This window comes from Anguilla anguilla, chromosome 14 (assembly GCF_013347855.1).
Source record: "Anguilla anguilla isolate fAngAng1 chromosome 14, fAngAng1.pri, whole genome shotgun sequence".
Lineage (NCBI taxonomy): Eukaryota > Metazoa > Chordata > Actinopteri > Anguilliformes > Anguillidae > Anguilla > Anguilla anguilla.
Window position 1 is genome coordinate 24,685,458 of NC_049214.1, and position 13,457 is coordinate 24,698,914.

Consider the following 13,457-nt stretch of genomic DNA (forward strand, 5'->3'; position numbering starts at 1 on the left):
AACAAGGGCCCATGAAAGATGGGCAGGGCCCACATTATCCGTCATCTGTTGATCAAGATGTAATGCCGGCCCCCGCCCCGCTTCCCCTTCCAGACGGAGTTTTATCGTCCGCTTCCCGACGTTCCTGCTCTTCGCTCGGACTCTCCCCATTCTGGCGAAGTCGCGCGACGCGTGTTTTTTTTTGCAGGCCGCAGCTCCCGGACCTCTCTTATGAGTCGGGGGTTACTAGGACCTTAACGATGACTCCTCCTGCCCCCCCCCCCCACCTTTCCCGACTCGATGTGGTAACCGGCGCTACCCTGACGACGGAAATGCTAGCGCTTCGGACGCTAGCGCTCGCGGTGGCGTGTCCGTGTCCTCATCCGCAGCGGAGTCCCCTGTGCAGAAGAGCCTCTCCGCTGAAAATATCACGGGTTCGTAAAGGAGAACAGGGGAATCTGTACTAAACGCGCAACCGGGACGCTAAAAGCTAAGCGCGGCGGTTGCATGCGCTTGGCTCGTGCAGTGCGCCGTCTGAAATGGCCGCCAGCACCCAACATCCGGGCGAAGAGCAGGCCCGATGAACATACGATACCGCTCACGCTCGGATAATAATGCTAATTTCATCCCCACGAGAGAGAGAGAGAGAGAGAGCGGGGGTCAGCGTCGCCGTGTACTGTAACGCCCATAAAAACGAAATCTCGGCTGGGTGGGGATCGATCCGTGCCATCTGCCGCTAATGTCCCGAGTCGGACTCGGGGTCACGTCGGAGGCGAGTCCCAGCGCTACAGTAAACCGCATTACTACAACATCGCCCTCCCGCAGCGGGCGTGCGCGGGGGTCTTCCCGGGATTGAAAACGATTACCAGGCCCAAGGACGCCTTAAAAGGATGCGAATCGCCCGTGCCTCTCTCCCTGCGACCGCAGCAATATTTTGTCTCCTCGGCTGTAATGCTATCTCCATATGAGAGCCGAGAGAGAGGGAGAGCTGAGAGCCCTCAGTCTGTCCGCCCTGACTGTCTGACCCCAGCGTAAACACCATGTCATGTTTAGCCTTTTAAATAGCTCGGGCTCTCATGAATCTTTCACACTGGGGGTAAATATCATAGGCTCTTCACTTATTTACATCCGCCGAAGAGCACTGAAACCTCGTCCCGCATGAAATATTCATCATCATTTTAGCAAATGCATGCCTCTGTCGATACCGCAGTGGTCTCGTGCCCACTCTCCCCTTCGTACCCCTTTTCGTGGGGGGGCGGGATCTGAGCTTTGTGATCTTATTCAAGTGGCAACCGGGAGGTTAGAGTGAATTACCGCAGCCCCTGTATACGCTGCGTCTCCCTGCCAAACTTAATTTTACTTTTACGCACCAAAACTTTCTATCGGGATTGAATGGGACACCAGGGCAAAAGGACATATTGGGGTATTTTTTTTTCATTTGATTTCTTTGAGCTGAAACTAAAGGGCTGATTGATGTTGCTTGTAAAAATGAACAACAAGGCAGTATTTTGTAGTTATGCGCAGTAATATGTATATTAGTAAAGTTTGTACAAATAGAATATTTAAAAAACCATTCACACCATAGTTGTGAAGCAGTGAGTTAACGGACTTCACACTCACCCTATGATTGTACGTTTTGTTAAGTTCTATCCATAATTAATACACTTACACCTCTGGAGCTTATGTACATTTAAACCATTGGAAAACGAGCACTTGCTTACAGGGACACTGACTCCCTCTATCTGACAGGTACACTGACTCCTGCTACCTTACAGGTACACTGACTCCCTCTATCTGACAGGTACACTGACTCCTGCTACCTTACAGGGACACTGAATCCCTCTACCTTACAGGGACACTGACTCCCTCTACCTTACAGGTACACTGACTCCTGCTACCTTACAGGGACACTGAATCCCTCTACCTTACAGGGACACTGACTCCTTCTACCTTACAGGGACCCTGACCTCCTGCTACCTTACTGGAACACTGACTCCCTCTACCTTACTGGAACACTGACTCCCTCTACCTTACAGGGACACTGACTCCATCTACCTTACTGGAACACTGACTCCCTCTACCTTACTGGAACACTGACTCCCTCTACCTTACAGGGACACTGACTCCATCTACCTTACTGGAACACTGACTCCCTCTACCTTACAAGGACACTGACTCCATCTACCTTACTGGAACACTGACTCCTGCTACCTTACAGGGACACTGACTCCATCTACCTTACTGGAAGATCGACTCCCTTTAGCTTACATGCGTACACACACACACACAAACACACACACACAGGCACCGGCAAACAAACATATGTACTGTATACAAGCAGACACACACACACACAGACATTTGAATATCTATTGTATAGGATATCTAATGTGTAGCATATTCAAGTAGTGAAAAAACCGTTGTGTTTCTGAGCAAATACACATAATTGACATGGTTAAGACACACACGGTTTATTAAATTAACCTGTTTTTAACCTTTGGTTAAGGGTAAAAATAAGTGTTGTAACGAAATAAGTGTCTTTTTCAATAAGCCTACAAGCTTGTGAAAATGTTCAAACTATCGACAATGTCCAAAAGCATGGCTTCACATCCAGTACATTAATGACGGCAGCTATAACCGGTGTGCATTAGCTGTGGTAGTATTGATTTGTTCTTGCATGGAGCCACAGATTTCACATCCACTTCCTCCAACAACATCAACACACACACACACACACACACACACACACAAATAAACATTAAACATAAAATATATGTGTGTGGACGTGTGTGTGTGTGGCCATACATGTGGACGGGCCCCACAGTCTGATATCAAACCTGGGGAGATGCCATTTGCCATTGTGGCCACTGTCCCTGTAGAGCAGCGTGTGATTGGACTTAACTTCCCCTACAAAGAGAGGGATTTGATTGGACATGAATGTTTCACTGTGCACCAGCGCCTCCCTCCGGTCAACCACTTACCCACAGTCTGCCTGCACAAGCTACATGTCGTCCTACAGCTCAAAGCCCTACTGTTAAATGATGGACTCCCTGTAGACTATGTGACTGGCTGGCTAGTGAACAAAGCGGAATGGTTTAAGATATTTTCTCTCTTGGAAAAGTGTTCATTCATCTTAAGAGACTCCTAGTCCTAAAAAACAACAGAAAAACAGAGGGTAGGACGTTTTCTCTTTTTCATTCCCACTTATTGTTATTTATTTAGTTGTTTGTTTATTAATTTAATTATTTTTGTAATGGTATGCCATGTTATTAATCTCAAGGGATTTTCCTAGTTAGATAAAGGTCAAATAAAAAAATTAAAAAACTTTAATGTAAGTGATGGAATGAAAATAACAACCCAGTAACAGCAATTATTATAAAGATAATTTAGAACAGCAGCAGCAATAATCAAAATAGCTTTATTAATATGGGTACCAGGGCTGCCTTCTCTTCTCAATTCTAAATTTCTCTTTCTGTTCCCCTGTCTGTTCCAGTTTCACATGGTGTGTTCCGATAATGCAATTATCATTTCTATGTGGCATATTGGAATGGCTATGGCTACATCACACAGATTATGGTATATTATAATAGATATATTGTATTTTCACGCAGTTTGTCATTGCTGACAGGTCTAAAGGGACTCTTTGGGCCTCACCACCTGATCTTATGATATAAGATAGGAATAGAAATGCTCTTTAAAGTTAAACATAAAAAACAATTGCCACAAGATTAAATGGGCAGCCAATACGATTATCAGTATTTCTACTTTATCACTATCTTTCCCTTGTAACATCCCGATGATCTTTAAATTTCCATTAAAAGCACCCTGTCTCTTCCGTAAAGAACAGAAGGGTATTATGTAGTTCCAGACCAGATTCTTAAATGCTTGTCGATAATGCCCGGATATTGTGTCTGTTAAAAGGTTTTTTTTTTTTTTTTGGTTGGGAAAAAAAAGCTTATCTAAGTTGAATATGATAATCTAAATAAATATATCTCCAGTGATTTACAGAGTTCTTTTTTTCTGGAGTAAGAAAGGGAAAGATGAAAAACAAACCCAAAACAAACTAGAGCACCAAAGACAACCCTAATGGTATGTAAGTACTTAAAAGCTTATATATGGGAAACATAACACTGGACAGATCACAAGCAAATCCTGATCAGATTTTCCTGGTTCCTGTGAAGCCCCGATCCGCTCTCTGGGGACTGCATGTGAGCCGAGAAGTGTGTGGATCTGGGACACACGAACGGCAGCCGTTATGACTGACTGACAGGGAAATGGCAGAGCCTCGACAGGCGACAGGACGGAGATACAATCACTGTCCCTTAACACAGCGCAACCTGCTGGCCACCAAGAGAACGGCAGTAGGACAGAGCTAATTGTTCCACACCGCACTGCAAGTTGCTTCTCCTCTTCCTGGTTATTAAAATGTAAAATAAAAGGTGTATTTCTAAGGTTACTTAGCTGCATAAAATCTAAATTAAATTAATTTTGAATACTTTTCCTGCTTTAACTGAATGTGTTCTCAGATGTGTACTCAGTTTTCATCCAGACATGCACTACGTGAGGAATTTCATCAATATTATGTGTTTTTCATTGAAAGCTAGCTGTCCACAAATTTCTAAATAAATTTGAATCTCTCTGTATTTATGAGCTGGAAACTGAAAGTCGGAAATTTTCTTTTGGCTGGAAAACTATGTTACACATTTTAAATCCATTTATCAAACAAAGTTTCTATGAGCAATAAAACATGTTTATTTCTTGCACAACTGCTTAACAAGTACTTGATCAGTTGAAGTGACATATACTTAATAATATAGCATGGAACCACTAAGTAAACGATTCATTATTTTTTTTCAAAGTAGAAAATAAATAGCATGACATTCAGCAGTTGTTCTTCTTTTGAGATTTTGAAAGGGTTTTTCATCCTGAACACAAACATTTCTTAAACTGCATGGAGGATTTGGTACTGGTGGTTGAAGACCTTGTTTATGACATCATCAACCGGGTGATTTACATAAATGTTTTTTTTCACCAATCAATGTTGGCTCATTTAGCTGCAGGAGATGCTGTTCTACCAACAGGTGTGGCAAGGAAAACTGAGAACACAGGAGAAGGGACATTCTCTTAAAGGGGCAGATGCCCATTGCTAACGCCAGAGAATTAATGACCATATTTACATAGCATGAGGAAACCAAAAACTCTCTTTGCAACTGCATAAGTGATAAGTAGGCTACACCTCATCAAATGAGTCACATCATATTAAAGAAAAAGGAGTGAATAACTAAATTATGTGTCACAATATGCAAGCAATTGCAGCAACATTCATACCCATAAATGTCCATGGAATGTCCAAGACCAATAGTCAGATCAATCAATCAATCAATCAATCAATCAATCAATCTGTCTGTCTCTCTGTTTGTCTGGCCGTCTGTCTGTCTAAAATTCACACACAAAATTGGTATACCAGTACTTTTTAAAATTTTGAACTGAATGACTGAAGCGCAAATGTCGGTTAGACCTGCCTAACCGACTGCATTCTTTTCAAAATCACTCATACTTCCATCCGCGCGTGTGACAGCGCGTTAGCCTCAAACGGCGCTAAACGGCCGATGCCGCGCGAGGAGCACCCCGTTCAGGAGCGCGGTTTGTCTGAAGGTAAAAGTGACTTTGCCTGCGAGTTTTCTCCTCGGTAACGGGAAACACTGGCACCGTCCCGGCTGCCCTGGGTGAAATTATAATAAGAGAAAGGAAAGCTATTACTATCACCGGGCTTTCATTATGCAAATGATATTAAGACAGGCCGCATGGATGGCCTCTGGCTACAGGCTAATCTCCATGCAGTGATTACAATGTGTCAAACTTAGTCATTTTGATTATGACATGTTAATTACATGCCATTTTCGCACCTGCACAGATAATACGCGCACTCTTAAAAAAAAAAAAAAAAAAAAAAGGAGAAAAAGACAACACTTTTTAACACTAAATAAAGATAGTCTTAATTAACCGATTAATTGTGCCGGATAACTAATACTGGAGATGGTAGAATCCCACCTCCTCGAGGCTTCCATTCATCAAACGCGAGTAGAGAAATCCAGATTCAAAAATTTGCTTTCCAAACCTTCACCAAAATACTTATTTCACAGTTGCATGATGATGATGAATATTATCACAACACAATATTGCAGTTATTGTTTCTAATAGCATTATTACTCGTAAAGATAAATAATGGATGCAGGTTTGCTGCTGAAGGTCACCGTAAAAGCCTGTCCGTAAATGCGCACAGAGCTGAAAAGCATTTGGATGCCTTCCCACACAATCATAGTAATCGTTTGTGCCTCTGTATGCACGTGGTTTGTGAATCCTGGGAATACTGTGAAACAAATTGATTCAGTGGCCAAATTTTTTCTCAAAAGATACATTTGCCAACAAATTCTGCACTAATTGTAGTTTGGCCCAAAATACTCCACTTCCCTTAGAGTTGACGGTGATGCTACGTTTGACGCCCCAGAAGTAAATGAAGGATCATTGGAAGGAAATGGATCATTTTGCTTAAAGGAGCAGGTGCTGATACTTCACAAATCCCTCCCTGTTTACAGTTTCATGGAATGCACACCAGCCAAAAGGAACCAACGCTGTCACAGGTGACATCACAGAATCAACCAGACTCTACAAGCAGCCTATTTATGGCTGAACATGACTCAGAATAAACCCAGAAACCTGTGCGCGTTGCACTCTAAGAAAAGCCTTTTTTCTAACCTGCGGCTTGGAGGGTGATGCTGCCCTTTTGTCTCATACACTATGGAGCTGCTAATGAGCGTGAGTTCTGCTGCACTGCCACGTCTCATTAGCCCGTGTCAGGAAAGCTGTTCCTTACATTTAATTTCCTTTAACACCCACCAGGCACAAGCAAACCAGGCACCCCCCCCCCCCCCAAGCAAACCAGGCACCCCCCCCCCCCCCCCCCCCCCCCCCATGCCCATTCATGTGGAGCACAGGAGGCTGCAAGCGAGCCTGTTCCACCAGCTCACCTGAATCTGCCCAGCTGTGAGTCTGTTCCACTAGCACACCTGAATCCATCCAGCTGTGGCCCTGTTCCACCAGCTCACCTGAACCCGCCCAGCTATGTCTGTTCCACTTGCTCACCTGAACCCGCCCAGCTGTGTCTGTTCCACCAGCTCACCTGAATCCATTCAGGTGTGAGCCGGTTCCACCAGCTCACCTGAATTTGCCCACCTGTGAGCCTGTTCCACCTGTGAGGCGTGAAATAATTTGTGTGATAATAAAGTTATTCTTTTCCGAAATTCTTTAAAGGCTGTAAATCGCTGCATGTCCTCTTTTATAAAAGATACAACAACCCAAATTTTCCCTCAAATATTTTTTATTATACTTATTATTTTAAATAATATAATATTACGACTCTAGTGCACAGATATACAGTACTAGATGCAGTTTTTTATGTATAAATCAAAGACCGCACAGCACAATTCACACTCCTCAGGAAAAGGTCACACACGATGTTAATTCTCATATATGGAAGCGGATAGGGTCAGCAAAATGGCCATCAAGCCAGACAGGCTGGGGACCCTGCAGTCTCTGCAGAACACTGATTGTTTTTGTAAGAAATCCTCGGGGATTCATAAATATTGATCGTACAAACTTAAAAATAGATTGAATCTTGATAGTGACACCAGTCCTGAACATGTACAGTTTAAAACGTTCAAAATGGTTCCTTACATTCTTTTTTGTATTTTGTGTGTGTATATGTGTGTGTGTATATGTGCACATGTGTGTGTGTGCGTATATGCGTGCGTGTGTGTGAATGTGTGTGCGCGAATGTTCTTTTCTACCTAATAGGGGTCATTACACATCCATAGGGTGGGAATCTAGTAACCAAGTGGGGGCTATTTCCACATCCTTATTAAGGAAAAGTATTAAATCTTGTTTAAACGATGCACCACACCTCGTTCCCCCCATGCCCCCCCACCCCTCCCCCCCAAAACAAAGACACAGACACACACCACACAGTGCGGTTGTTTACTGACATTCCTAGGTGTGGCCCATTAAAACCCTTTAATTCATAAATTATAAAGCACTGTCCTGTCTAATCGGACCCAGCCTCTGGTCTGGAGCTGAGCGACCCAGAAGTATGCTGCCCCTACAGGCTGGCAGCAGTAATGCTCTCCTCATAGGGGGCCATTACAACAGAGCAGACCCAAAGATTACATTTTGGAAAATTTATGTCACTCTAAATATAAGGAAAGCTTTTCTGTTTAAAAAAAAACAAAACAAAAAAAAAAACATTTAATATCACAGACATATTTACAAAATAATTTACTGACTATACAAGGCTGGTCTAATAGTTTTGTTTTGCACTTGTTTGTTGAATGTATGGGCTGAAATAGGCTTCCTTTTATATGACTGTAAAATAAACACACTAAACTTCAAATGAAAAGTCTGGAGAGTGAGATGGGGCATTCAGATTCAAACCATAGACTGCAGATTCAAACACACCCATTTCCCTCTCACTTGGGTACATTGACAGTATGGATTATCTTCAAGAAGCCAATGGACAAAATGCATAGTGCATGGTATTATATTATGATGATCAGGCGCTCCAACTCATCTCTCTCTCGCTCTAACGTTTTTTTGTTTTGTTTGCGCAATGCAACACGCCGGTCCGTCGCCGTCCAAAACGGAAAAATGGCGTGAACCCGTCCGGAGGAGTTATGGAGGAAGAGGAGAGTTGCACAGAATGGGAGTTGAGGAGGAAGAACTGGATTGAGTGGCGGCAGTTTCAAATCCCCGTTTTTATTGTCCACGTGTGCAAATAGCCTACATTTGTGATCAGGCTATATTTTGTCCCTTTAAATAAACTAAACGAAACGAAAAAACATAAATAAATTTAAAAAAAAAAAACACGGGAAAGCGCTAGGTCCTTGGGAGCGGTCTGAACCCGGTCTACCGTCGGCCTAAGCGGAGATCATAACCGGGGTGAGTCCACCTGTTTGCCCGTTTGGATTGTGTCGGTTGCAGCACCCTGGTTTTATGTTATCGTGTGTTAAATGCGAAATAATAGAGCGTAACAAAGTGGGGATTCTGGTCCGGGATTTTAATCGATTTGATTCAGATATCTTTGCGTCGAGAACAATAGTTCGTTTGCCGTTTATGACTGAAACTTGTCCAAGCGATCACTTTTCGGTAGCTGCGCTGACTTGCTTTGGCGGCGCAGGACTGTGTGTCTAAGGATTTTTTCTGGATCTTGTGTGGACTGAGTGTCCTTGGCCTTGGTTAGTGATGACAACAAGCTATTCTTTAGAATATCTTTTCACCATTTTAAATCGTTTTTAGAATTACTGCCTGAGTGTAATTTAAATCCCGTTTTTACTTTGCTGGTTATAGCGGGTTTGTGCGATTAAATTAGTTTTGTATATCATAGTGTTATCTCGGCTAATGTAAAAAAAAATCGTGGTGTATGGTAGCATTGGATCTCTGTATTGTTTGAGATGGGAATTATAAGTTAGTTTGTGAATTGGACTGTAGAATGTGGGTTGTATTGTGCTGATTTAATGAATGAATGAATAAATAAGCTGGCCAATGAGACTTATTGCCTGGAAACAAGTGATAATGTCAGTGTTCTGAATTAGTTTTCATTTTGTCTAGGTGTACATTACTGTTTAAAAAAAAGTGAAATTTGTGGGAAAAAATTGTAGATTGGAGATACAGCTGTTAGGGGGGTTCTAATTTTCTCTCTCACTCATTCACATAGGCATACACATACATAATGCAACACACAGGAACTTCCTGTCCAAAATGGGGGGAAAAGGTGTGACCTCATTCCGAGGAGTTATGGAGGAAGAGGAGGAGTAGAAGAGAACAAGAGATGGGGAGGAAGAACTGGATCAGGTGGTGTTGCTCTAAGCAGAGATCCCTACAGGTAGGGTGAGTCCGCCTGTCTCCCAGTTTGGATTGGGCCGGCTGCAGCCCCCTGGTTTCAGTTTCTTTTATGTTGTATATTCCACATGCATGAACAGGGACACGCACACGCATGTGCACACACATACACACACACACACACACACGACAGCATACGCACACACACAAACACGCACAGGCATGCATGTCCACACACACACACACACACACACACATGCATGACATGCATGCGCACACACATGAACACCCACACACACACACACAAACACACGTGCACGGACATGAACACCCACACACACACAAACACACGTGCACATTCATGAACACGCATGCGTGCGCACACACACACATGAACATGCACGTTAGCCCTGTACCTACTGGTGAAACCATTATGGCACATGTCTAAGGTGTCTAATGGGAGGATAGCAACCATATGAGCAGTAAGGAATTGTTCTTCATTGTTGCTGGCTGCTTCCTCTGACTCCATCCCACGGGCAAATTAGCCATTTCCTTTCTTATGTTTTGGAAGAAGTTACACATCTAGTCCTGTGTGTATCTGTGTGTATCTGTGTGTGTTAGCACTATGCATGTTTGAGCGTGATTGCTGCTGTGTGCGGTTACTTTGCTGGGCATTATGGCCGCAGGAGAGCGAGTACAAGGCAGGACAGGTCCCCCCTCTTACTGCTCCAGTCCCCCCCTCTCTCACCCCCTGTCCCCATTTAGCTGCCCCTGTCCCCATCTAAGGTAACTGCCCGTGCCCCCCTCTAGCTGCCCCTGCCCCCCTATAACTACCCCTGCACTGCCCCCCCCCCCCCCCCAGACTGTCCCTGTCCCCATGCAATCCACAGCAGCGAGCTGCGGCAGACGTCATCGCATGGACTCATCTTCAGCAGTACGGAACTCTCTGAGGCGCCATGTTTAGTAAAAATTTGCAAAAAAGGCCTCTGGTTACTCCCATCGTGCCGTTTGATCGAACGAACCGTTATTTGCATGTAAACGGGAGCATTACGCACACGCTCCCTTTGCAGACGCATGCAAACGGCCTAATTGTGCCGTCGTCTGAATCCCCATTTTGACGGTGGCGTTGCCGCGCGCATGTAAATGTGGTCAGTGCGGTCGTCTCACAGAGCCGGCTGCGTGCGAGAAGAATTTCTCTTTTCTGCTTTGTGTGGCAGTCAAAGCTACAAAAGCTGCACGTTTTTACCCAGGATGCACTGACGAGGAATGGAGATTGACATTGTCAATACGCAGCGCTCCAAATGAAGAGTCATTTATATTCATGCACCAGTTCTAGCTAAATCTGTGGATATGAGAAAATGGGGCACAATTGGTTGATTTCAAGAAAAATAATGGCATCACAAAATCAGCAATGGATGACATTTCCTGATCTAAGTTTCAGAATGTTAGCAATGAGTTGGCAGACGCGCCATCTGAGACCTTTTACCCGATCATGTAAAATAAACGACTGAAAGTCGGGTTCCTGGACGTTTCTCATTCCATTATTGTCAGAGATCAGCCGCATAGGTGAGCAAGTAACCCTCACGCTCCAAACGTAGCTCTGAAATCTGGAGACACAAGTGCATTTCATGAGATGTTCTCCTTAGGCTACCTACATAAAACCAATATTTATCTAGACTACATGGATTTGTTTCAGTCTTCAGATTCCCTGATTCATTTGAAAAGACTGGGATCTTTGTTTAAACAACAGGCAGCCACATCCAGGGGGTAGCCATTTCCACGTGTTGGCGCCAAACATGATTTGTTTTGTTTTAAAATCAATAACGTGACACAATTTTCTGGTAAATGGCAAACAGATGAAATCACTTTTCATAATCTGTTCCTAAATAGGAAATGCAATGAGGGCACATCGAGTATTAAAATATTACTGGGGGCATTTCTTGAAGCCTCCTGATTTTCCATTTGTTTGTATGGTGAGAGGTCTGGAGTTTCAGGGGCACGCAGACGTGGGATTTGAGGACGCTCCCTTGTTTTACGTTTGTTTGTATTGTGAAAGGTCTGGAGTTTCAGGGGCACGCAGACGTGGGATTTGAGGACGTCCCCTTAGCTCTTAATGTGTAGGAGCCTGGGGCAGTGTTCCGGGCTGCACTGGTGCCATCTGTCAGGCAAGCTACTGAACGAATCTGTCTCAGCTGAGCTTATTTAAGGCCCTGCCGATAAAATACGCGTTTGCCTCATAAAGTAAAACGCTGACTTAAGAGTGAGTCCTGTTTAATAAATATTTTCCGTTCATTTGACAGATGCTTGAATCCGGAGCACCTCACGTGGACATCATGAGCTCAACAAAAAATAAATAAATAAAAATAACGACAAACTAATCTGTAATTTGTTTTAAATATTTTCAGGGCTTGTTTATAGTTTAATTAGTTGTGATAAAAAGCAAATAAGAATTGTTTGCTTTTCCCAGGCTTCGTTCTTGGCATCAGTAGTACTGTGTGGTTATGGCTTTGGCTGCCAGTTACTGTTGTACAGTTGACTAGGGTATGTATCCAGAATTATGTAACAACAACAACAATAATAATAGTAATAATAATATTGATGACATTATTATTATAATATATATATTTTAAAAATATATATTATTATTAACTGTATACCTTATGGGTCTTAATGTATAAATATTGTAATAAAAGGTAAAAAATAGAAATAGATTATACCTGCCTAAGTGAATTGGGATTCGATTTCACTCTGCTGTATGATTGCTATAATAATTCAATATTTTTTTGCCATATATTCACCATTAACATTCCTGTGATATGAATAACGGGCTATGGTATATCTGGCTCTCTGGACACCGTCATTTAACTTGATCAATGGCAAAAAATTATTTGTGCTTAGACGGGAGGTCCTCTACAACATTATTGGGGGCCTGGATGGGAGGTACTGTAGAACGTTTTTGGGCAGATTTTCGGTTCTCGGATAGGGTGGGCAGAAGGCGGAACGCTCTTGGACAGGGTGAACCAGAACAGGAACGCTCTTGGATAGGGTGGACCAGAACAGGAACGCTCTTGGATAGGGTGGACCAGAACAGGAACGCTCTTGGATAGGGTGGACCAGAACAGGAATGCTCTTGGATAGGGTGGACCAGAACAGGAACGCTCTTGGATAGGGTGGACCGGAACAGGAACGCTCTTGGATAGGTTGTAGATGCACAGGGACTGTGACCCAGGGAGTTCTGGTGCAGATCTGAAAACGCTAATCAGGCTAATGTGGCTCATGCCTAAAGAAACTTTTTCCTCTTTTTATGCGCCGGGTTCATTTCAAAAGATGCCTAACTTGGACCCCACAAGTCCCTGTCAGATTCACTTAGTGACAATAGACCTTTCCCAAATTAGCCCCCGCGTCTTCAGGCCAGGAACGGGGGGCCGATAAAAACGAAACAAAAAACAACTTATTCAGTACCTGTCACCTCTCCTTAATAAATAAGAATCTCTTTTTCCGAGGGACGTCGTTGTCTCCCGGACTGTCGGGGGCAGAGCCGGGGTTCGGGCCACACAGATTAAACATCTTGTCTGCCGAGGCAGCCG

The 13,457-nt window shown here is 43.6% G+C and overlaps 1 protein-coding gene across 3 annotated transcripts in view; it reads left to right on the top strand.

The window, feature by feature from the left end:
- Window positions 1-8,498: 8,498 nt before the first annotated feature.
- Window positions 8,499-13,457, top strand: part of skor2 (SKI family transcriptional corepressor 2) — a 97,160-nt gene continuing 92,201 nt past the window's right edge. Inside the window, exons 1-2 of one of the 3 annotated variants that reach the window (XM_035390162.1) lie at window positions 8,499-8,970; window positions 9,746-9,918. In XM_035390162.1, the coding sequence (XP_035246053.1) occupies window positions 9,860-9,918 (59 nt within the window). In that variant the 5' untranslated portion in view covers window positions 8,499-8,970; window positions 9,746-9,859. Of the gene's footprint in view, window positions 8,971-9,745; window positions 9,919-13,457 lie in introns of those variants that run through there. The other 2 variants (XM_035390161.1, XM_035390165.1) reach the window with 2 other exon arrangements.